The sequence below is a fragment of the Xyrauchen texanus genome, chromosome 43 (genome assembly GCF_025860055.1).
Source record: "Xyrauchen texanus isolate HMW12.3.18 chromosome 43, RBS_HiC_50CHRs, whole genome shotgun sequence".
NCBI lineage: Eukaryota > Metazoa > Chordata > Actinopteri > Cypriniformes > Catostomidae > Xyrauchen > Xyrauchen texanus.
This window is the reverse complement of record NC_068318.1, coordinates 28,763,343-28,789,236: the sequence shown is the minus strand read 5'-3', so window position 1 is coordinate 28,789,236 and position 25,894 is coordinate 28,763,343. Positions and strand designations below refer to the sequence as shown.

General features: G+C 36.5%; 1 protein-coding gene across 1 annotated transcript in view; it reads right to left on the bottom strand.

The window, feature by feature from the left end:
- Window positions 1-25,894, bottom strand: part of LOC127635803 (beta-adrenergic receptor kinase 2) — a 68,886-nt gene that overhangs the window by 25,810 nt on the left and 17,182 nt on the right. Inside the window, exons 3-9 of the mRNA XM_052116034.1 lie at window positions 2,948-3,021; window positions 1,953-2,054; window positions 1,133-1,207; window positions 936-997; window positions 755-806; window positions 259-350; window positions 73-172 (exon numbers count right to left, since the gene is read on the bottom strand). Of these exons, the coding sequence (XP_051971994.1) occupies window positions 73-172; window positions 259-350; window positions 755-806; window positions 936-997; window positions 1,133-1,207; window positions 1,953-2,054; window positions 2,948-3,021 (557 nt within the window). The remainder of the gene's footprint in view (window positions 1-72; window positions 173-258; window positions 351-754; window positions 807-935; window positions 998-1,132; window positions 1,208-1,952; window positions 2,055-2,947; window positions 3,022-25,894) is intronic.

Sequence of the window (25,894 nt, the reverse complement as noted above, 5' to 3'; positions counted from 1 at the left end):
CACAGTATGCAGGCCTATAACCAAGTACAGTGAAACTTGAGTGCAGTTTGAGCTGCTTCATGTGTTACTCACCCCGGTGCTGACCAATGACAGCATGATTCTCTCGTTGAGCGCCAATGTTTCACCCTGCTTCATTTTGATACGTTTTTTATCCAAACACTTCATTGCATACCTGAGAAACAAGGCACATGTGAGCTTTTTATCCAAAACCTACATTTTCAGTCAAAAAGCTATTTGGTTTCTACTGAAAGGACCTACATTTTCCCTGTGTCAGCCTTCCTACATCCATACACCTCTCCAAAACCTCCCCTGCCGATGATCCGATGCACGCTAAAGTCGTTCATCGTCAACTACATATGAAATGAGAAGTAACATTTAAAAAAATAAAAGCTCAAGTTGGCAAGTTTAATTAATAGGGATTAGGGGGTCAACCTATTAGTTTTGGAATATTATATCGTTGATATAATGCAAATATTTCCATAATACAATTTAATGACAGCAAATAGTAGGCATACTAAATTGATAAAATTACACAATGTAAGAAATCAGACTGGACAAAACATCAGCCTATTACTAAAAGGGACAATTGTCAATATAGAGATATTAACTGTTTAACTGACACAATTCACCTTTTTGTCATTTTACCTGTCTGGTTGTAATAACCAGAATTCAAACGTTTTAAAGATACACAAACAACCTGTTTGTAAAATCAAAAGTGGAAAGGACCTCAATATATGTTAGAGAAGAGACTCACATGGATATTCAGTTCTACGTTCTTCCACTGGCAGAATCGAGTGAACTTGTCACTATAGGGAAAGATGAAAGGTTTCAAAACATTAGAATCATTGTCAAGCAACAGGCCGACTCAAGAAGGGGCAGATGAGCATTTGAACAGCGTGCAATTCTTTAGCTGAGCTTTTGAGCCATCATCTCACCTTTCAATAAACTTCTGAAAGATCATTCCTCGAAGACTGTCGCAAATTTCAACTATGTATGGCTGCAGAGAGGAAAACAAACAAATGCATCAGGATCTGTTGTGAGTCTTGAGACTGGATCCTTTGCATTAAATCCACAAAACCCACACCGCACCTAGAAAAACAGGTTAAATATTCATTCTTGTTGCAGGACTCACCTGAAAGAGATTGGGAGGAACTTGTTTCTTTGCCAGATGAGTCTGGACATGGTCTACTGCATTCTTAGAGAAGAGCTAGGAGAAAGGAAGGTAGATTAAGCGACAATTGCCAATAAGATAGATCAATATAGTAAAATTACAAGAACAGTTTCCCCTGAATAAACAAAGCATCTACATTAACCTCCTAAGACTTCCTGGTTATCAAAACATAGTACTCTGACATAATCACAGGCTTTGAGTGTCCTATAGGCCATTGTGTTAGTTCATCTAGGCTTCCTGTTTCTGAAAAGCTGAGAGAGGAGACTAGAGACTGACAGAGGCTAATGAGATACTTGTTTTATCCACAGAAAACTCAGTTTAAATGGGACCTCTGAAGCTTCAATGGAGAAGAAAAAAATAAAAAACACTTATCCCTTTCCCTCAAGCCAGCCTGGTTGTAGAAACATGTTTACATTAACTGTATATGCCATATGCATGTGAAATGACTTCTGGCATTCTCCACGTACAGGGTGCAAAATGTGACTTGAGAAAGTGTTTTGGTAAATGAAATGGAATGGTAAATGAAAGGAGATCTAACCTTCAGAAAAGATTTCTCAATAAATTCAGGTCAAATAAAATATTACAAATTAAACTAGTAAGTCAAGCTAAATATTATATGAGCCATTGTTCTATTCATTTAATGTGAGGTCTGCAATGCTTACAACCATGTTATCACAATTTGGGACCCTTAGGTGTCACTATAAGTAATGGGACACCAAAAGTGTATATTCATGGAAAGTGCCTGTTTGAACTAAATTTATTTTGACAAATTTTGTCTTACGTGTGAACATGACAGAAGCTCCTTCATTATGTAGACGTCGTAAATCTGTCGACTGCGAGTTAACCTCTCCTCCTCAGAGTCTAACTTCTCGTACTCTTTAATCTGAAGGGAATCAAACAAGATTACAGTCATATGTGACACAATCCCACACTCTATAATTGCTCTCACAGTGTTCTTTCATCAATGGAAGAGGAACAAAATGTAGCTTTTAATTGAACCGTCTCATTACTGGACGTACGTAACAAACATGAGGAAGTTACAAAGAAGGTCAGGCCAAATATTTACATTTACATTTATGCATTTGGCAGACACTTTTATCCAAAGCGACTTACAGTGCAATTATTACAGGGACAATCCCCCTGGAACAACCTGGAGTTAAGTGCCTTGCTCAAGGGCACAATGGTGGTGGACTTGGGGTTCGAACCAAACACACAAGACTTTTAAAGTTAAACATTTAGATAAAGAGAAAACATGTTGCATGCATAACAGCCACAAGGAGACAGAAGCTCTGTTCCAAAACCTAGTGTGCAGCCAATACAGGCTGATCCCAAAAAAACCCTTCAACACCCTTCTAAGATACCTCATTTTAGCAACAATGCACATGTCTTTTGTGGAGAAGTCAATCCCAGAGTGCATTGCTGCAAACTCAGTGAAAAAGTTCCAAAAGTTCTAAAATGGTGAGTAAAGTAAGCGAAATTTTGACGTAAGAAATTCAATATAGAAATATATTGATTAAAAAAACAACATATATTTATGTGTTATATTACTGTTTTGTAGGCTTAGCAACACATTAACGTGCTGTGCGCTTCAAGTTAGGAGAGCAATTTCTATGATACGCAAAGTGTTCTACATCTTTCGGGTGTTGTGATGAACAGGATGCAGCCTTAGAAAGTTGCTCACTAAGCTTTTGAATAGAGATAGAGTCTTCAGTTAGCAGTTTTGTGTTAGCACTGATCTGAAAACAGATACATTTTGTAAAGTAAAATCCATTTTACCTCCTCGTAAAACTTCAGCTGCGGAACGGCCTCGTCGATCTCGTTCAAGCAGAAATCCTTGAACAAGAGGAAACCTGGACAACACAAGGAAGGAAGGAGAACAGTTAGATAAGGTGTAAAAGAGAATGATGCATGGTGAGATTAGACTTTTTTTCCAGTGTGTACACAGCACACACACAATAATTAGATGCACAATAAATTATACAGAGGGTATTATTGTTGTCCAAGTTCCCAAATGGCATTCATGCCAAGGTAAACAAAAGTATAACCCAGGCAAATTATAAAGAGGCAACTCAAACAACAGCTGAGCTGTCATCATGAATAAATATAATATGCTTTTCTTTGAAAAGGGGAAGTTGTTCCAACAAAGTGCTATTTTCATAAACAAATCAACAGGTATCAAGTAGTTAAGAAAACATTTAATCATATTTGAACTGCGATCATGGTTCTGCCTCTCACGGTTAATTAAGCATAATCGCCTATGATATTTGTGAGCTAGCAAGCAGAAATTACTGCCAGGTAAAGTTGCAAACTGTTAATTTACATTATGGCTGTGTCTATGGATGACAGACCAAATCACAAGCTCTTTCAAAGTCGATTTTCAACTCAACTGACTCCTCACTCTCTTCAGTAGTGTGCCACTGACCAATTACATTTCAAGCACACCAAAATACAGAGCCGTAGAAGTTTACGAGTATCGTATGTCTCGCATGTATTCCACTCTGATCTGTAGTGTACATTACGGCTGGGCGATGTGACGATTACATTTCGTAATTAGATATCGACGATGTCTTGCAAAGATCCCGATGCCGATTGCGAACAGATGCTGATCGACAATATTGAGAAATGGCAAAACCATGGGCCAGGGTGTGAAACTAGCACCCACCACCTGCAAAATACGACGAGGCTGAATCCAGTTTTTATTTACAAATGTATTTCATGCATGGGCAATTTTGCTCATCTACTCGCAACAGACAGATGACCTGTAAGACGTCTCGGACTGACAAATGACAAGAAATGTTGTTAGTCACAAAGACACGCATTTTAAGAAACACACTATCATATTTTTAAGAACAGACAACAGAAAAGCCGTCAATGCTTGTGTCTTAGTCACGTGCAGCACGAGCCTGTCATGTGCAGCAAGCGCATGTAAAGAGTTTTTTCTGTTTCATTCATCTGAAAACTGTTTGCAAGAATAATGTCATCTGTGAGAACGCTGCAAATTACCTCTGATCATCATGGGAAGGGAGGTGCTGTGAGTTTAGTTCACTTTATTTACACATGGGTAACATGCATTGTGAACGCAACTCTGCAGGTTTAGTAATATATATATCTTTGTAATAATCAAAGACGAAAGTGATTAAATCATAAAGTAATGCAAGACAAGTTCACCTTGAGTTTTATTTTATTTTTATAATGTAGCATTAACTATATTACCAAAATGGAATACAAACACAAATTTGATAAGAAGCATTATTTTGGGAACACAAAGGAATTTATTAGGCTTATTTAATTTGATTATTATTGTCTTTACATTTATAATTGTCTTTAGTTCTTAATTTGTAGGCAATTGGTAATTTGCCATCTGTTGTTGATGGATGCTTGCTTGATGGCAAATGGAATCATTGTAAACAGTAAATACATTTAAAATGAATACATTTTAAAAAAAAAAAAAATTTTTTGATCACTTCATTATTTTATTGCTTTTCGTTTAGTTTAAAATGCAATTTGAATTTAGGAATGCCTTTTGTGTTTCAATAAAGAATCTTTTTTTTTTTTTTTATCAAAATCAATAAAGCAAAACAATTCACCAAACCTCAGCAGATGTTTTTTTAAGGCAATTATCGCAAATATATTTTTTACATATCGCCCAGCCCTAGTGTACATGAGTCTCCACATCATAATGCTGTGTCTCGGAGCGGTTCTGTGCTAGAAATGCATGATATGCATGATATGCATGCTGTCCGCGTTACATTTAAGGAGTGGTGGTGGCGTAGTGGGCTAAATCACATAACTGTTAATCAGAAGGTCACTGGTTCGATCCCCATGGCCACCACCATTGTGTCCTTGAGCAAGGCACTTAACTCCAGGTTGCTCCGGGGGGGATTGTCCCTGTAATAAGTGCACTGTAAGTCGGTTTCGATAAAGGCATCTGCCAAATGTATAAATGTAAATGTAAATTTAAAAGTGCTTCAGATTTACTTCAATTACACATTTGCGTAAATCCAAATATGTTTGGCAATTACAACTTTCTAAACAAATCTAAGCAACCTCATGGTGGCAGCGGAGTTTTGTGGACAGAGGGGATGATTTAATTATTTATTTATTTTTAAATGACAGAAAAATCGTGATTATCATTTTAACCTCATCATGCAAGCAATTGATATTATTTAATGGAAATTACATCATAAAAATGTACTCAATCTTCCAGTGAGCATTACTGGGTTGATATCAATGGGGGTGAATCTCACAAAGCCTGCCAAGAACATGTCCGTGGGTCATATTTTACCCCAAAATCAAAAGATATAATAAATAAATAAAATTGTCTAAAGAAAATAAAGCCTTTTCACCAGCTCTTGGTTCAATTCTGATATAATTTGATGATTTGTTTAAGATATAATGTTCATTTTACTTCTATATAAAAAAATATTTCTGTCAACTAAGGCAGTATATTATACCGAGAACATTTTAACCTGGTATTTCATAAAATATGAATTAAAAAAATGACAACAGGGTACCAACTATGTAGTTACATTTCTATGCATGTAACATGTGTTATAATCAACACAACCAAAACTGAAGCAAGCGTTAAAGTAAAAGATTCCTTTTGAAAAAAAAAAATTCCTTTTGTGGTGATGCATGACCTAATTTTTTTATTTATTTATTTATTTTTAAGAGATTCACCCAAACAGTGTTGATTCTGGGTGCTGCCCTCATTCGTGACTAGTGGATACCGGCACAGTGCTGGTGGAGAACATTCTCAATGGATGAGGGATGTTAATAATAACAACAACAAGCAAACCTGTAGTCTGTGGATTAGTTATGGTTGAGAGGATTACCCTTAATCATAGGACAGACACCACTCTCCCCAATTCAACAAATCCCCTATCAGACCACCGCCTTGACCTTTCACTTTGCTAGTTCCTGCCAGCTGCAGCCTTCCTCTCCTTGTCTGCACTCAAGAGGCTTTTCCTGCATGGCCCAAAACTTGCTTGTTCTTTGAGAGGAAGAGTTGAAGTAGTTACGAGTGTTAAATGACCCGAATGCTCACGTGCTGGCAACATGGCGCAGAGAGTAAGATCAGCACAGATGGCAAAGATGAGACTGTTTCTATAGCAACAATAGCGGGCTATGAAGGAGGAGAAGGGCTGTAACTAAAGACTGCTGCCTGTTTGATTGATGAAACGCCTGGAAAAACACCAGGCAAAAGTCAGAGAATGGAACGGAATTCAAGGGTGACAAGAAGAGATACTGTTCACACAAACAGATTAAAGATGCATGGTGTCTTCCTGGAGAGGTATGCTGTTCTATTGGTGATGGTACATGTTTGCGTGACAGATCCAGCACTGAGAGAATGCTCTGTCAGTGTGCCTGCTTCTGATACCTGTAGAATTAGTGGGAGCTGATTATTGCTGCTAAAATAGGAGAGTAATGCAGGCGCTAATTGGATCGCAGTGGAATTATCTTTCGGGAGATTAAAAACAAAACAAAAAAAATAGAACACATAGGTCTTCATTTGCACACCAAACAACATGTGCAATAGTGTTTCTTCCCAATTTTGAACTATTTATTTACTCATTTTAAATGGAATAGAGTTAGAGAAATAAGTTACTTTAAATGGCATTTACACTATTAAAATGTTCTTAAGTAAACGTAACTTGTTTTAAGGATTTTTAGATAATTTTAAATGGGAAACATCCCAAAAACGCTTCAAAAAAATTCAAGGATTTTTCTTCTTGTAATTCAATTTAGAGGTATTTTTAAAAGACTCTTTATTGTTAGTAAGCATGTTTAATACATTATTTTAAGTCGAGGCACAAGCTGAACTTAAGAGCTAATGATTAATAGTTGCAATAATCATCCGAATAGTCGAATAATTGTTCAAATTTTTTTTATCAAAATAATTGTTAGTTGCAGCCCCATTTAGGAACATAGACCTGAAAATCCTCCCATAAGCGGCACTGCAAAACCTACAGCAGCCCGACTCTCAAACAAATAACTCTTTCAAATCTGTTGTTTTGAATCTACACAGCGAAGCATACACAGTGCCACCCCTGAACTAAAAACTCATATCAGCCAGTTCTTTTTAGTGAATATGTTTCTAAATCGCAATCCAATTTAGTCATGTCTGATTCAAAATTAACCAAGAATTGTTACTGTGTTATGTAGGGATGTCCCAATCAGCTTTTTTTACTACCGTAACGACTCTAGAAAATGGGCAAATTAATCTTACACATTTTTAAAAACAAACCGGCATATTCATCTGAATTACATCATGTCTGAAAGTTTAAATTCGTGAATGCTTAGAATTGCCAACAACTCACCCTCCATTGGCCATTCTGTCATGCTTCAAGGGCTGAGAAAGCACTCATTCATTAGAGGAGCAGTGTACGTGTGCTGCATGCTGCAAAAAAGATCGGCCCTTAATCTAGGCACGATCAGCCGATCACGGATTTAAGAAGAATATCGTCCGATCGATCGGGACATCTCTAGTGTTATGTGTACATGAGGCTTGTGAGACTTAAAGGAGAGTAATAACTGGATGGTATTATTAAAGAGTTACATTATTATTAAATTGTTTGTTGTAATTAGTGGTATTTATATAAAAACAATTATGTCTTAACTAGACTGTGTTAACACCATTTGCAAGAATTACATTTTTGGTTAAAATGAGAACTGATCTCATCATTTTGTATCAGACTGCAAATAGAAAGTGAATCCAATATTCACTGCATTTATTATTCCCAACTATTTTTGTTCCTCAAAAATTCTGAAAGAATCGCTAATGGAACTGGAACATTAATGAACTGGAACCGTTAAGTAGAATTGTAATCGGAATTGTTACATTTCTTACCCTAGATACACATCACTAGGTTCTTTGTGGTTATTAGCCCAAGTCCATAGAGTCCACTTCGAAGTCACCCCAGATCCCAATTCTGGCTTGCTCAAATCCCCAACCATATGTATGGGCCTCTTAAGTAAAATGTTTTTCTTCTTTCAGTATCTTCTCTGCCATCCTCTTCCTCCACTTTTTTATCTGTCAAACACTCATCTTCTCTCTTCCTCCCTTTCCTGCTGTCTGCAGTTTACTGTCTGGAGCTCTCAAATACACCATAAAGAGAGGCAGAAACCCAGTATCATATTGACGCTGTTTATTTAAATTACCATGGAGAGGGCAAAACGCAAGCAATTGGTATGCTTGTGGAACTCCAAATATGAAGACAAATTAGCAAACATTGCTTGAATGTTCTACATTAAATTGCTGTTGCCAACATTTTGTAAAAGCAATAAGTCACTTGAGCACTCAAGGTGGTGAATTACAGGGATTTTACTGCAGTTAAGGGGTGTTGTTAACCACAACACAGAGCGAAAGCTTATTGCTTTGATGTACAATAATCATTTTAATTGATAAATTAGCACCATAGGCGTAAACTTAATTCACAACAATTGTGGCTGATGAATATGGCCTAATTCAAGGTGTCACCATCCTCACATTCACGAGAATCTTTCCAGGATTTATAGGAATTAGGCCTATGAGATGAGAGGGAGAGACAGTACAGCCGAGAGAAATAAAAATCACACTGAAGAGGAAGCCAAACCTCGGCACGGCTTACGTCATCGAGTTAATGCATTACCCTTAATCGCACTTTGAATTAACAAAGAAATCTCTTTTCGTTGATTGCAGGATTCTCACTCAAGCCCAAGTATAGGTGGGGTTACTTGCTGACGGACCACTCAGTGTGTGCTTCGTCTTGGAATATTGGAGATCTGGGAGGACTGTCATTGAATCGCAAACTCATCAGCACCATACTCCAGTAGAAATCCAATGAGAGCCCCTCTGAATACAGATGTAGGCCTGCGAGGAATGTGCTGTGCTGATCGCTGCAGAAATTTGAGGACTTGACCTGAAGTCAACATGAAATCCAAATTGACCCCATTTTCGTTGCTGCATTATTGAGCTAAATTAATCAGTGCACATTATAACAAAGAAAAAAAAAAAAAAAACATGCATGTCCTCATAATCTTTCTTTAAAATATAATAACTTCATATGCCTCTGAAACAACTTTTTTGGTTATATGTCTTCTGGGCTATTGGGCGGGAAAAATAATACAATTAACTAAAAGCCATATAGTTATCTAGGCATTGTTTTAGGTTACTGTTGTAGTTAATGCAGCCATTGTGAACTAGACCTTCTGCCTCCACATCCATATCTCGGTCCCCAGCAAAAAAATGTCATCCTCCTCACAATCCACTGCAAACTCATATTCAAGTCTAAAGTGGTCACTTACAGAGTCCAATGATTTTGGTAAAGCAGAAAACGCATTTGGAATCACAGAATTGAATCATAAAAATGGATACACATTAAGAGTAAAAAGCGGGAATTCTTTAAATTTGAGACAATTAATAAAATTCAAATTGTGTCTGAATTATTAAACCGCAAAAAATATGCAATTTATTTACATGTAACTGCATGCTGTTATCCAGTTTTACTCAGTTTTCAGCCAAAATAAAAACTTGAGTCAACTGGATATGTGAAATTGTGGACATAACGACAGAAATATATTATATATAGAAATATATTACTGTATAGAAAAATGTAATCTTCACTGTAATAGTGATAATACTAATAACAATAATTTAACTAAATTATATTAATTTAATTAATTAAATTTTGTTTACTATACAATATATAATTGTTTCCTACAGAATTCAGCACTTGTAGGGGGCATATGCCAATTCATGTTGATTTAAAATGAGGTAAATTTTAAATGAGCCAAGAGCACTTATTGGTAGCTGAAAGCATTATCAAATTAGCTAAAATGTCTAAATGACAAACAAGCGAGCGATGGGGCATCAGAATACGGCAGAATTTTCCAGTCGAAGGTTCCATGCAGGCCAAGTTATATGGATGAATGCAGGAGACTACACTACTTCATGTCTTCCCTTACTGCTTCTTTGACAAAACCGATTCTGTCACTTTAACTAGCCACCTGGAAGAACACAATCAATACAGAGATGTGGGCCTAAAGGAGAGGAGGGGAGAGGCGCTCATATGCGCATGCAAGCGTGCAGGCCAACACAAACCACACTGCCCACACACAGCCCCAAAAAAACAAGGAACTACACTACGGTTTAATGTCGGCAAAGGGAAACAACCACTATTTCTTGGGAGGCCATGTGAGGTGGCTTAGTATGCCACGTTAATGTGTCTATTTTACAATAACTTTCCAACAAGGTGAGTGTCTTAGTGATGTTTACAAGGCGGGTGAAGATGGAACAACCAATTAAACACACGAGTGCAAACAGAAAACCACCCATGCGTGCACACACACACGCACGCACACTGCAGACTCAAACAAGTGTTAGTTTATTTTAGATCTAAATTGTCATCACTCCATTTCACACCCACCTTCCTATTCTCCTTTACACATTGCCACACACACACACACACACTAGCACACTTCCCTATGCATAGTTTCAATATCAATAACACAGTGTGGCTGGGGGTGGGGAACAGGAGCAAAAACAAAGTGGGCTGATCGCTCTAAAATGGTGAGTTTTTCACACCTTGTGCTGACCGAATGGAGAGTGGGCGTCTCAATCCAGAAAATGTTTATCTTGAGACACAGCCAGAGCTTCTGTTCAGGTTGAGTCCAGTGACAGATCCTTCCAGTCTTAAGCATCATGACTCTCAGTGATGAATCAGTCTAATAGGCATTGCACATGTTGCGTTGTGCTGAGGCCAAGTTTTTTTTGCCAAAACAAGGCCTGGAACAGCCAGTGGGGCTGATTTATTCCACCCGTGATGAAGTAGTGAAAATTATGCAGAACGAGCGGCACCTGCTAATGATGAAAATGTATCATGACATTACAACACCCTGTATGGCATTAAAAATTAAATCCACAATGGTGGCCAATCAGTACACCAAGATCTATAGTTGGGAACATAGACCCAGTTCTTATTCAGAACCGGTTGTATCTTAAAAAGATAATACATAAATACTGGAACTGATGATTTGAATAACTTTCAGTTATATCAACGGTTAGTGGTACTAAAACACTGACATGGTTTACTGCACTATTTAGCGGCAGCGCTGCCTCTACCGAATCTAGTGCAAACCATACAGCATGACCAGTGTGGTCCGATTCCCAGAAGAATGAACATTATGAGCAGATACTTTAAAATCTACAGCGCGACACACATCTCTTCCAGCGTAACGTGGCTACTGGACTTTTATGAGCCAGATCTTATTAGAGTCTTAAAAACACTTCATTCTGAGACGTCATTGGATTTATCTCACTGACCTGGAAAATATGACTTGTATTATGTCCAACTAGAAATTATCCAAGAACTGTTACCATGTTATGTAATGATGTATTTAAGGCTACCGAGACTTAAATCAGGCACAGCAGATTCAGACTGGTTGTTCATATGGTAATGTGTACTTCAAGATAGGCTTTTTAATAAACAAAATTGTGATGTTAACAATTATTTTTATTTTTAGAATAGTTATTTAATATATAGTTAGAGTAGGACCAGTTATTAGAATGCAATTATGCCTCTAAAATATTTCAGAAGTTATTTAAAATCTGTGTAAATGCGCATTTTACAACAACTGAATTTTTTTTAATCTGAATTGTTATATCTGCTCAATTTAATCTGAAATAAAATTTCATCTTTTCCTATGTTAACATCAAAAGAAAGACTTAGTATAATTTAATTCCTTATGATTCCCATCCCTTCTGAAATCATTTCCTCCCTATAACCCAAGGGTCATGGCTGAAATGGTTAAGCTCTAACAATTAGTCCCTGCTGGAAGATGCAGTAAATACATTATGCTTGCAAACAGCATGTTTCTCTATTGATGGTAGTGGTCGACCGATGTATCGCAGAGGCCGTAAAATCATCCATATTCTGAGTTTTTTTTTTTATTATTGCCACTGGCCGATAAATGTTCCTGTCAGGCCACATGTGCGCAGAGAATCACCTGCTTGTATGTGGAGGAGCATCTCAGACAGTTCGTTTTGAGGTTCCGTGCCATCGTGTTACTACAGTAATAGATCGGTGTGCAATTCAGTCAAAACATTTTTAAATTGTTCACATATCAGAGCCATGACACATTTCCTCCATCTCACACCTCAACAGTTCCCTGTATCTCTTAACGGTCTTGTCTAATGATAAAAAGGAAAATAAAAATGTATCACTTATTGTCTGCAAATATGCAAATATTTAAATTAAACAGATGTAATTCACGAACCTCATAAAATCCAGCACTTTCTTCCTGTCCAGAGCCAGAATCAAAAACTTCAGGATCAGGATCAAAAGTTCCTCTGATAATTCACAAATCATGATGGTCAGTCCGTCATTATCCAAGCAGGTGATCCACGGAGTTTAAACTCTCAATAGATTGCTGCTGTTCTCGTTGGATCCACACGAGCGTGTGACTATGAGTAAATACCATATTGCATGTACAATTGGTTTAATTGGGTCTTTTATAAAAAAATTGGATTGTTAATGTGCAAATGCAATCCATTGTTGCTGGACTACTGTGTGTACTGTCACTTCCTTCTTTGTAATATTAACAATTTCTTCATACAGAAATAAATTACTAAGATTTAATGACTAAACATAATACAGACGAAACTACTAACATTTGAAATACAATATTTTTTTTAAGAATTATATATAATAGACGTTTATAAATATAACTTTTTAAAATAAGTTTAGTGTGAAATTGAGTAAATATATAGCTTTTTTTATCTATTTTATGTTTGTTATTTACTATATAAATTTGTGTGATATTTCGGCATTGTATCGGCCTATCAGCCACCCTGCTCTCTGGATATCGGCAATTAAAAAATCCTTATCGGTCGACCACTAATTGATAGTCATTCAAAGGAAGCCGTGAATAAAGGTTTAAATAATTGCAATGATTCGATTAAGATTCTTAACCTAACGATAACAATGCATCGTGAAATTAGAAATTTAGTCACGATTCGATTGAATTATTTTGGATTCCTAATTATTTAAAAGAAATATGCAGTATGAATGTAAAAAGTTTAAATGGCACAGATATGCACCAGACTTCAGCGGTAGAGTCACATTAAAGATGCATTTAAGACCAAGGAGGTTTGGTTTATATGTGTGGCTGCATATTTTAAACAGAAAAATAACACTTATTTTAGGCTACATGACTTATAGATCTGATATGAATAATGTCTGACTCAACATAATGACGATGTACCCCAGATCATCACCAATCCTCCCCACCTGGTTGTCTATTGATTAGACAGAGACCTGGAGAGGCCTTCAAGCCACAGTGTCTCACACCCACTGTGAAATTTAGTGGAGGATCGGTGATGATCTGGGTATCTTTGTGAAGGACGCATGAATCAAGCCAAGTACAAGATTATCCTGGAAGAAATCTTGCTTCCTTTTTCTCTGGCAATGTTCCCAAGTGTGAGGACTGTTTTTTTTCCAGCAGGACAATGCTTCATGGCACACAGCCAGGCCAATCAAGGTGTGGATGGAAGACCAGGGGCGGTTGTGGCTCAGGTAGAGCAAGTCGGCTGCCAATCGCAAGGTTGGTGGTTCGATTCCCAGCCCACTTGACTCCACATGCTGAAGTGTCCTTGGCAAGACACTGAACCCCAAGTTGCTCCCAATGAGCTATTGCCTTGCATGGCAGCTCTGCCGTCATTGGTGTATGAGTGTGAGTGTGTGTGTGTGAGATTGGGACACAATGTAAAGCACTTTGGTAGTCTCTAAATGTTAAAATAGGCGCTATATAGTGTAGACCATTTACCATCAACTATCTCTAGACCTGAACCCCATTGAAAACCTCTGGAATGTGATCAAGAGGAAGATGGATTGCCACAAGCCATCAAATAAAGCAGAGCTGCTTAAATATTTTGCACCAGGTGTGGCATAAAGTCACCCAAAAAACAGCTGTTTTTTTTTTTTTTGATAAACCCAGAATTCAGGTAAAATAAAATGGAAAACAGTATTTGGGAAAAAAAATTATTAAACGGATTTCATAGAGCCCTAGTAGCCCAGGGGGTTAAACTAGCACTCACCACCCGCCAAATGCGACAAAGCTGAATTCAGATTGCAAGCTCATCGTCCAAATGCATTTCATGCTTGGGTAATTTTTGCAATAGGCGGACAACCTGCAAGAAGTCTTGGAGTGACATATGACAAAAAATGTTGTTAGGTCACAAAGACAAGTGCTTGAAGAAAAACATTTTATTAAATTTTTAAGAACAGACAACAGAAAAGCCGTCAATGCTTGAGTCTGATTCGCTGTTTGTTCAGTAATGTGCAGGACGAGCCTGTCTTGTGGAAAACACGCATGTAAAGAGTTTTCACTCTTTTTTCTGTTTCATTCAACTGAAAACTGTTTGCAAGAACACTGTAATCTATGAGAATGCTGTAATTGACCGCCGATCATCTCAGGAAGTGTTGCAAGTTAGTTCGCGGTTAAAACGCATTGAACATGCGTGAACACGTTTTGGGAACACAAGAGAATCGATTAAGCTTATTATGATCTTTACATTTATAATAGCCTTTAGTTCTTAATCTGCTATATGTAAATATCCATGAGCGCAGCGTGTGCTTATTTATCAGTGGGCAGGGCTTCATGTAAGACTGAGAGACTCAAATTCGCCGGAACAGAAGCAACTCAAGTTCAGCAGGATCACTTCACATTATATTTACATATGTATATATGGTGGTATTTTTACCAGCTGAGAACAAACAAAGAGCTAATAAAATGTGTAAAGGAGTCACAGAAGCAACTCAATCAGTTTTGATCCAGGAAAACATCTCCACTGAACGGGACAATTCCCAAACATGTCAAGAAAATGAGCACCGGATGCGATTATGAGCTTGTCATTAAAATAGGTGCAACATCTGTGGTGTGGGTTCACAAAAGCCAAATTACAGTTACTCTCTATACCCAAAAGTTGTCATTAATAAAAACATTTAAGTGGTCCTACTTACAGTAATGGGAATGAAATGAAAAATTGTAAATTTTGGAATCATAACTCGCTTTAAATTTTGGCTTGCAATTCTACAAACTCAAAATTATCAAGCACAAACGTTTAGGCTGTGTAGAATACCCATAACCCCTTGTGTTTGAATAAATTATGTTTGGTCAAGACAAGGGAACTTCTGTAAAATATAATAATGGTTATTAAAAGAAATATATAGTTTTCATTCTTATGAATATACTTGTTTTATTGTAGCTGGTTGATAGTTGTGATTTATGTGAAGTCCCCATTAGGGTGATTAGTGTTACCTTGGGTGTACTTAGAGCCTGTTACATTTAAGTCATTCTTCTCTACTCAATTGTACTTTTCCAAAAGTGCAGAATAATGTGCACTAAGTAGTAGGAGGAAATTCCAATTTGCTAAATGATTAACCTAGAGTCCAGACATAATTTCACTTTTAAGGACAAGTTAAAACTCAATTTAAATAATTTAATAAAACAATGATCCTTTAAATCACAGATGAGTGATTATTACTTGTAACTAGTTAACTAATAAAATAATAAAGTTAACTTTATTTGAGCTGAATTATACTTATGAATTATACTAGGAAAAGCATGCAAACCGATTGCCTTTAAAAAAAAAAAAACTACGTAAGGTCAACTAATTCGATTTTACAGTGTGTGTTGCACAATGATAATCACTCGTATTACAAGAAATGTTATATTGTATTTCAAAATGAAGCATGCAAAAGAATATTATGACAGCCAAAAGATGCACTCCATATTAATTACACATTGAGGGAGGCCTGTGTACAGAAATGTCTGTCCATTCCCCTAAAATGTCATGTAATAAAAAATAACAGTAGTTTATTATCGGACTGCAGATCATCTCTTCATTGTTCTCCGTATTATTTTGTCCATAATTGTTTCTGTAAGAAGTGTTTATTTTAGATGCATGATTTATGAACATCACTGAATAATTTAAAACATAGTTATTTTTTACTTTGACAACTGTCAAGCTCCAAATAAAGAAAATATTATATAAGAGTAAACATTTGGAAATATTTAATTAACTGACTGAATAAACCAAAAATATGCTTTACAATATGGTTATATAATACACTGCAAAAAAAATTACTATATTGTGCTTACTCAAAATTACTCCTGCCGTGATATACGATTTTGGTCATATCATCCACCCCTAGTGTAAATAATTCAAATGAAACTATTTTAAGTGGACTACTTTAATATACCTGGATCTTGTCAATATGATGTCAAAAATGAATGAAAGAAAGTAACAGAGATAGAGAGTGAGAGAGAAGGTAGTAGAGTGGACATAATGACAATGACTGGTCAATTAATTATCCAAATCCCAGAGCAATTAACAGTAGTTGGTGGATCAAAGAACTGTCAATTAATGCAATGCTAGCACATATGCATGCACATGCATGTACCAACTCACACACAAATACATCTGGACACACACATTATTCGATTCGCTAATAAGGAATTCGAATTTTCTCATGAATAGTTTCTCAAATACTGAACTAATCCTCAAAAATGATAATACCGTTTTAAAGTTTAAAGTCCCAAGAATCAAACTGTGCAGTCCTTTAAAAAAAAAAAAAGATGAAATTACAAGTATAAACAATAGATGGCTGCAGAGAGCTACTTATTCACCCTGGTTGAAGACAAGATGATTTCTAGATTGTCACAAGTTCTGCATTTAGATATATATTTAAACATTATCAAAGACTACATTTGTCAATGTTCAGCATTTTGTTTGAGGATATTTTGTCAGTTTTTGTATACCTGAAGTAATAACCTACTTTATCCCTTGTTGTAACAAGAAGAAAGTGTGTGTGTTCAGCATTGTAGATGTGTTATGGTCTCACCAATTAATTCTGGTGTATGTTCTGCATTGTGACTGATTTATTTATTTTTGACAAAACAAAAAAGTTTTATAGTCTAACCAGTTAATTTGTGTTATACACACTTGATGTTTGGTAGTCTCACCCCTTCATGTCTGTGAGTGTTTATTCTGCATTGTGGCTGTTTTTAGATTTTATATAATAAATAATGAAGAAAAAAAAAGAAGTGATTTTTAGTGTTTCCCATTCATTTCCTATGGCGGCCATTTCCTTTTGACCAGGAACAGTAATAGTGTAACATTTTTTTTCCTACCACTTAGAATAATCAAATCAACTCCAATTTCTTGTGTGCGTTCAGATATCAAATGGAGAAAACGTCACCAAGTCTCATGCCATTCAGATAAAGGAAACCAGTTTTATTGAAGAAACTAAATTGATTTGTCAAATATGACCGAATAGTGCAAAAGGGTTAAATACATTTTCCCGGTCGCCAAGCAAACAAGGGGAAATCTTTTGCATCCTATGGCAACCACAGTTGCTAGGCAACACAGAACTCTCAAACTCCATTCCAGAACTCTGACAGATGGAACGAGAGAGAAAAGAGAAATGTGAAGGAGAGGGAGGAGGGGTGGACAGACAGAACACAAAAGACACCGGGAGAAGGGGAGATAGACGAATAACATCGCAAGAGGAGACTGGAACGTTAGAGAGATCCATAGGAGCAGCATTAAAGCAATGAGAAGATGTAGAACAAACGACAGCCGACCAGCTGAAAGAGATTGCAGAGATAGAGACGGTTTTACAATGTGTGCATATCTTTTGACAGCTCTGGCTTGTAAGTGCGGGAGGGAGGTGGAGTCTAGTTGCTAATTGATGTTCTAGCGGACGGGTGGGCCAGGAAATAAAGAGACTGCTCATCTGGTTGTGTATCATAAACAAGCTTACTGACTCACAGCAGAACAATCAGGGCCATTGGTGGCTTTATCTCCCGGTCTGGTCTGACAAGGCAATTTTATTTGGCACTGCAAAGCAATCATGCTAATAATACATCTGCTGAACTACCATTAAACATTCATGACTGCCATGCAAAATGATGTGTGAAACAGATTTGAATGGTTTAACCCTTAAATGCATGCGTCCTCTTGGTCCGGACCAAAAAATAAAATACATTTAGTCCTGGTTCGCTTAGCGTTCACACTGGCATTTTTAACACCGAACCTAACGATAAAAAACCAAAGGCATCAGGAAAAAGTCACAACCTGATTGGACGTATATTTTTTCATCCAAAAACAATGCTGGCTGCTGGGCGAAATACTCTTTGTTATATTTATATATGTATATATGGTGGTATTTTTACCAGCTGAGAACAAACAAAGAGCTAATAAAATGTGTAAAGGAGTCAAAACAGCGCCAGGAATTCCTCTGTTGCACACACAAACGAAGATATGCTGCAAGGACAGCGGTTCCGACGCCTATACCGAACTGTAATGGGCAACATAGCTTCTATGCTGAGAAGAACCAGGTATGCTAAGGTCAGTATAGGCAAATTACTTCCTGTTTTTGGTCGGTTTAGACGTCTTTGGTCCATGTTGCGTTCATATATCAATCGAACCGCACCAGAGTTAGTTTGGAAGCGGACAGAGGACCACTATTCAGGCGGTCTCGGTCCGCTTGTTTGGTGCACACCAAGGTTCATGTGACAGTGCTCACACTTGTTCAAATGATCCGCACTAACAGAGCAATCGCACCAGAGTTTGTTTTAACCGAACCAAACCTGCCAAGTGTGAACACACCCTAAAATTACTGTGAACTAGCCTACAGACAGACACTCCTGCAGTGTTATGCAAAAATAAAAGCCAGAGGGTTTTAGAGTGTAATATAACTATATTATTATTAACAAAAACAACAACAACAATATTAATATATTAACAATAATAACAAATTAGAATAACATTTAAATTGACTGAGTAATGATCCATCCCAAATAAAGTGAACATAAAAAATATCCACTATAGGATCCTATCCACATTCCAGGTCAACAAACAATGTGAAAATGTAAACAGAATTATTTGAGAGCCAGTATAGTTGATCTTCACAAATATACGGTTTATGTTCAAATTATTTGAGGCACTTTTATATTTATTGAATAATGCATTAAGTGATTTGGCAAGTGTTGTCTTAAGTCCTATGAATAAGAATGAAAAAAGTGAAATATGTTAAATATAGAAATCTAAAATCACAATTTTTGAATTGCAATACACCAAAAATTATCAGAATTATCATATCGTGACCTAGTCCTAGATAGCTATATAATATCATCTCACCAGTTACCTTGTGACTCCCACCCCTAATAGTAGAGTCGTTTTTATTTGTGTAGCACCTTTCACAATACACATTGTTTCAAAGCAGCTTTACATGATATAATGCATTAACAGAAAATGAAACTGTATTATCTACAACTTCTTAGTTATCATTGTGTAGTTTGATTAAACATGATTGTAAATTGTGTATAAAAAATAAATAATTAAAAAATACTGTATTTAGAACCCCAGTGAGGAAGCCGAAGGAACACAAAACTACATAAGATGTTGGTTAATGCTTAAAACAACCTTGGGAGAAACCAGACTCACTGTGGGGGCCAGTTCCCCTCTGGCTAACATCATGAATATAATGCCAATATTACTTATTTATGTGCAGTGCAAGTCATGGTTTAAAATTAGTAAAATAAGTAAGTGTTAAGGGCCAGTGTTTAAAAAAAGATTTTGTATGAACTGTAAGATTAATGACTAATGTCTTTGAAGTTCATTCTGGATAGTTCACATAGATGCATTGTTCTTTGTTGGTTGGCTGATGAAGGCTTTTGTTAGCAGTTAATTGATGGTCTATGTATTCCATTAAGAATCAGAATGAGCTTTATTGCATAGTATGCTTACACATACAAGGAATTTGTCTTGGTGAAGAGTGTTGTCTATCCACACTTGTAAGCTACACTTAATACATAAGCATCACATAAGTTATACTGTATGTATTTTCTCAGGCACTTATTGAGTCTAAATAGACATACGACTTACAGAATTTCAGAAGTACACCCAAATGTCAATAGCCATAACATACTGCCCATGTGTTTGACTTGCTATAGTTTACTTCCATGTTGTGACTTCATCAAACAGCAATGTAAAATTGAAATGTAATCACTGAAACAACAGCGCCACATCGAGTAACAAATAACATGTATAATATATCCGTGTAGACACATATGGGACACTGAAAATGCAACACCATTGCGCAGATAATCGGCTTGATTTGACTTAGTCAAATAGATTTCTGATCATTTAAATTTTTCATAAAAATATGATTTATATGAGTGGAAATTTACATTTACATTTATGCATTTGGCAGACGCTTTTATCCAAAGCGACTTACAGTGCATTTTTATTACAGGGACAATCCCCCCCGGAGCAGCCTGGAGTTAAGTACCTTGCTCAAGGACACAATGGTGGTGGTTGTGGGGATCGAACCAGCGACCTTCTGATTAACAGTTATGTGCTTTAGCCCACTATGCCGCCACAACTCTCTCATTAGTTTGTCATAATCTTTTTTATTGTTCTAACCATAAATATTTTCTGTTGAACATGGATTGGACCGGTTGAACACATGACAGGTTCAAATTTAAAAAAAAATTGTTACAGATATATAAACCTTTCTAAACCTGTTAATTCAACATGCAATTTAATGCGTTTAAAGGCCCCAGAAACACAAAATCCCACAAAGAGTTTCTGTTGTATTATTAATGGCATCAGTTCCAAATGCATACATTGTGATAGTCATTTGAATTTCCGCATGCCATCTGTGTGCAGATGTTGCCGAGTCAGTGGTGGCCACTCGCGTCATAAACATGCACAGACAGGCACGCCGCTTCTCAAGCTCCGGATCAGTTCGGTATCGGGCTCCTGTGCTAAATTCCATGACCTTCACTCATGTCATCCAAAATGCTACACTGTAGTTAATAATAATACTGACAATAGAATCTGGATGAGTTTAAGAGACTTGATGTTAAATAAAACATTATTAATGATACAATAAAAATTTTAAATAAACCACTTTTAGTGTATGAATCATATGTCTGACTAATGTTCATTGTAAAATGCTTATTTTTCCAATATTTTATTCAGTTGGCATTAAGGAGTTGCTAAGGTCTTTTTTATAACCTCCTTCATTCCAAATCTGGAGAAATGCCACCATCTCCTCTGTGTCTGCTTTAGTTTTGTAGGCTATGTTTATTTAATAGCTAAAATATTATATAGTTTACATATTGTACACTGTAGAGATCATGCAATTTTGTTATTATTGAAACATGCCATTATTCAAACTGAATTGTTTAATTGAAATTATCTGACATAAAAAGGATGACATTCTAGACTAAAACATTTTGCACTTCTGAACAACAGAACTCACATTTTACATACAATACTATGACAGAAAATTCAAAATGTATATTATGCATATTCAACATGCTTCACTTTTCAGATTACATTTATTTTGGTAGGTATTTCTATTACACAGAAAAAAACATTACAAATGTTATACACTGCATGGACTCCTTTTAAGTATAGAACCGGATACATTTATTTGTGGAAGTGGTTCAAGCTAAATTCAGTTTATTATATATATATATATATATATATATATATATATATATACACATACACATACATACATACATACATACATACATACATACATACACACAGATCAGCCACAACATTAAAACCACCTGCCTAATATTGTGAAGGTCCCCATACTGCCATCGAAACAGCGCCAACTTGCATCTTAAAATAGCACTCTGTACAATTGTGGTGAGAAGAACATCAGCTCAGAGCGGTTATCGGAGTTATGTAGACTTTGTCGGTTCGACCCAGTCTGGCCATTCTCTGTTGACCTCTGACATCAACAAGACATTTCCATCCACAGAACTGCTGCTCACTGGATGTTTTTTGTTTTTGGCACCATTCTGAGTAAATTCTAGAGACTGTTGTGTGTGAAAATCCCAGAAGATCAGCAGTTACAGAAATACTCAAACCAGGCTGTCTGGCACCAACAATCAGAACACCTTAAAATCCACATAGCAATAGCCTGGTAACCACCTAGCAAGCATAAGTAATGCAACATATTTTCAGTACTTTATAGTCCAAGGCTTCTCTTCTGTAATTTTACAGGATTTAATACCTAAACAAACCATATCCATAAAGTAAATATTTATATATGCTTTTCAAATTGATCATATTATAACATTACTTAGCTTATTCCAGTTGTTCCAGTAAATCGAGTTCTGTTGCTAACGACATAGTTGTTAAGCAAACACTCGGTTTTACCATGCAAATGTCTTCACGGCTGCCAAAATTAAAGGTATCACTAGAACAGGATGGCACTTTCCCCTCTCATTCTTGGCCGACAGACATGCCTGAGCTTTTCATTCTCATGTTGCTCTCTCCTGCTAAACAAGATTAATTTCTATTCATTTCTCATGCAATTTTAATGGCTCAATCTACTTGTCGCTCCCCACTAGGTCTCATATGACTAGGTGGATCACAGCAAGTGTAGGTTCTTCACAGTTGGAAGAGACTTGATGAAAACATCAGTGTTTTTGCAGAATATCTAGGTGGCCTACTAAAAAGAGACATATCTTTAAAGGCTTATTCACCCAAAAATGACAATTCTGTCATCATTTACACACACTTATGTTGTTCCAAACTTGTATGACTTACTGTCTTCCGTAGAATACAAAACGAGATGTTAGGAAGAATGTTCCACTTACTCTCATCTTTTTTTTTTTTCATTCAATGAAAGTGAATGGTGACTATATTATAATTAACATCTCATTTGTGTTACACAAAAGAAAGTCAAAGGGGTTTATACACGATACACCACAGCAATAGTAAGAGTAATATGTTAGTATGCTATTCTGAACACACGCCTATGTTTTCATCTAGGATGTTTCTGCTGTTTCCACTGTATTAAAAAATAAAGACCTGCAGTTCTTTCTTCTGATTGCAAAAAATGCCACCTGGAAACCCAGCAGGAATGGATAACTTAGTATCATCTAACATTCATTTGGTAATCCATTAAACTTGAAATGCCACAGCAAGCAAGGTTCAAACACAAAGACAGAAGGGAGGCATTTGATTATGCAACCAGCCCCTGAGTCATTATCTCCATCCACTGCTTTGATGCAAAACCGAGAAATTTGTCTTTCAAATTCGGCACGGTGAACTAGCGGCACTGCAGACAACTTTGGTTTGCTGCTTCGCAAGTCTCATCAAAGAGGACCTGGGATGTTAGCAATGCATTTCAGATATTTGCATTAGTGTATGTTTTGCTTTCACTTAATTCGTGTATTTTGTTGTTGTCATTTTGCCCCACTGACAAATGACATGTGCATTTGTGTTTATTGCGGCTTTCAAACGGACTTGCTTCCCTGTTAGAATCACGAACAGGATTCCCATATTCACCAGGATGGGAAAAGAACTCACTGTGGGTTTCCGATCCCATACTTCAACACAATGTTCATTAATATGGCATTCACAACCCTTATATAATGGGATTGATTTGCATTTACAATTATATCTTAATATAAGAATGTATGACTATTAATGAAATGCCATGACAATTCTAACAATCTGAATGTTCATTAACTATCTGTTATTTACAGAGAATCTGTAAACATTATTTAATGTTAAACTAGGTATCATGAACTAACAATGAACAACATTTTGTAATAAAGCATTCTCATTCTTGGATATTACATGGTGCTATGGAATACTCTATTCTGATTGTTCAGTGGCACCATATTGCGGTCTTATATCTCTGAGTAGCAACGCTTCCATTTGTTCTTTTTTGGTTAGTAACCGTGCAATAAGCGAATAAAGTACAGTCAGGCAGTTATAGCAAAATAAACCCCACTGCTTTGCGTTGGGGTCCTGATCAGCCGGTCACAGTTTAATTTGCGATAACAACCGGCAGACTGTACATATATACATATATATATAGATAGATAGATAGATAGATAGATAGAGCGTTCATTTATAAATATTCTATTGTTCAATGTTAGCTAAAAGTTAGTTTATATTGTTATCTCCTTTACACATACGATAAACTGGTGTGATTACACTAGGCTGGGCTCTGAGGGGTACAATCAAACTACTGCAATCTGCATGCATGCTTCCGTTTACCAGCAGAGAGGGACTGAAATGGTCGCCAATGAATCAGCTGCTCAAATAGTCTTTTTAGCATCACAATATCTTTATTTCTTATGTTACAAAGCTGACTGTTTTAATGCTACGCTGCAGCAATGTTTTCTGATGTCAGACGAAGAATACATAAACAAGTTTGTCCACTTGAGCCTTCTGCCATTCTGTCTGAAACTCATTCTCAACACTTCCAGGGCTGGGAATGTGGAAGGGCTAGTTTTTTTAGAAACTTCTATGGTTACACTGCAATGTAAACAATCTGGTAGCACGCAAACACGACAATCGCATTCGCGATTATCATAATCAAGCATTATAACCATAAAAAAAATCACATAATATATTTGATAATATATTGGTGCATCTGCTGTGAAGTGTATGGTGAATTGGTGCACGGGTAATTGAGTAATAGAGTCCTTGTTCTGCACCAGCTACTCGAGTATTAAAAACACTACTCTAATATCGCAAATACATTTTCCTTTACGCATTTGCCTGCCATGAGTACTGCTGAAATACACCCTTTCCCTCTGAATCACTCACCAAATCTCACCGGTGCAATCGAGTCACTTTTCATTCACACAGTTATTTTCTGGGATCCATTCAACTTAAATATTGTTATAATTTGTATAAAAATTATAATAATGATAATAATACATTATTATTATTATTATTATTGACTTTTAGAATTTTAAATACAAAAGTAATACATTTCAATTGAGCACCTTTAACTTGAAAACCCTCTGGCTTTTATTTTGACATTCTGAACTCTCCAGGAAGTCCTGTATGTGTCTGTTTGTAGACAAGTTCACAGTAGTTTAATTCTTATTCAAAATCTGGTAAAATGCTCCTCCGGTGCCATTCTAAATGCATATTATTAGTGAACTGAACTATTGAGCATCTACATCGGAGATGTTGTTTGTGAGTACCGCTCAAATATTGCGTACCGCTGTGAAGGCTAAAAATAGTTGCGAGTGCAAGCACCTTGCGCATGCTTATGTGTGTCAACAGAGCAGCGGCATTCACTAACGTGCTGGCGTTGCACGTGCATACTATATATTTACTTATTAAACACAGCCTTTTGAAATTCACAGAGTTATTGCACGTCTTCAAGTGGCTTTGAATAAAATGCATGAGTCATATGAACTACTTCAATGGTGTTTATATGGTTCTTTTATATAATTTTTAGAGCTTGACATTAACGAGCATGACTAACACAAAGTATCAGATTTGGATCAGGCTCATCGAACTGATAACCGATCAGTCTAAAACCGGCAGTATCGGAGCCGAAAACCGATCCAGGTATCAGATCGGTGCAAAAAAAAAAAGACAGCAGCAAACTTAACCGGAGTCTGGTTCATTTCCATCTCCCAACCATGAAACTTGGCTTTTTTAATTTTGTTGGCCACATAGCATTAAAATGAAAGCTGACAAGATTGTCAAGCAAGGTGCTATGTTGTAATGTATGTATGATGTATGAAGGATGAAATGTGATGTATGAAGGATGAAATGTGAAATGAAGCATGAAATACATAAAATGTGAGAGAAGAAAGTGAGCAAGAGATAGAGAGAGAAACCACTGTGCAAATCCTCACTTGGGACCTTTTAGACACAGAAGTAAG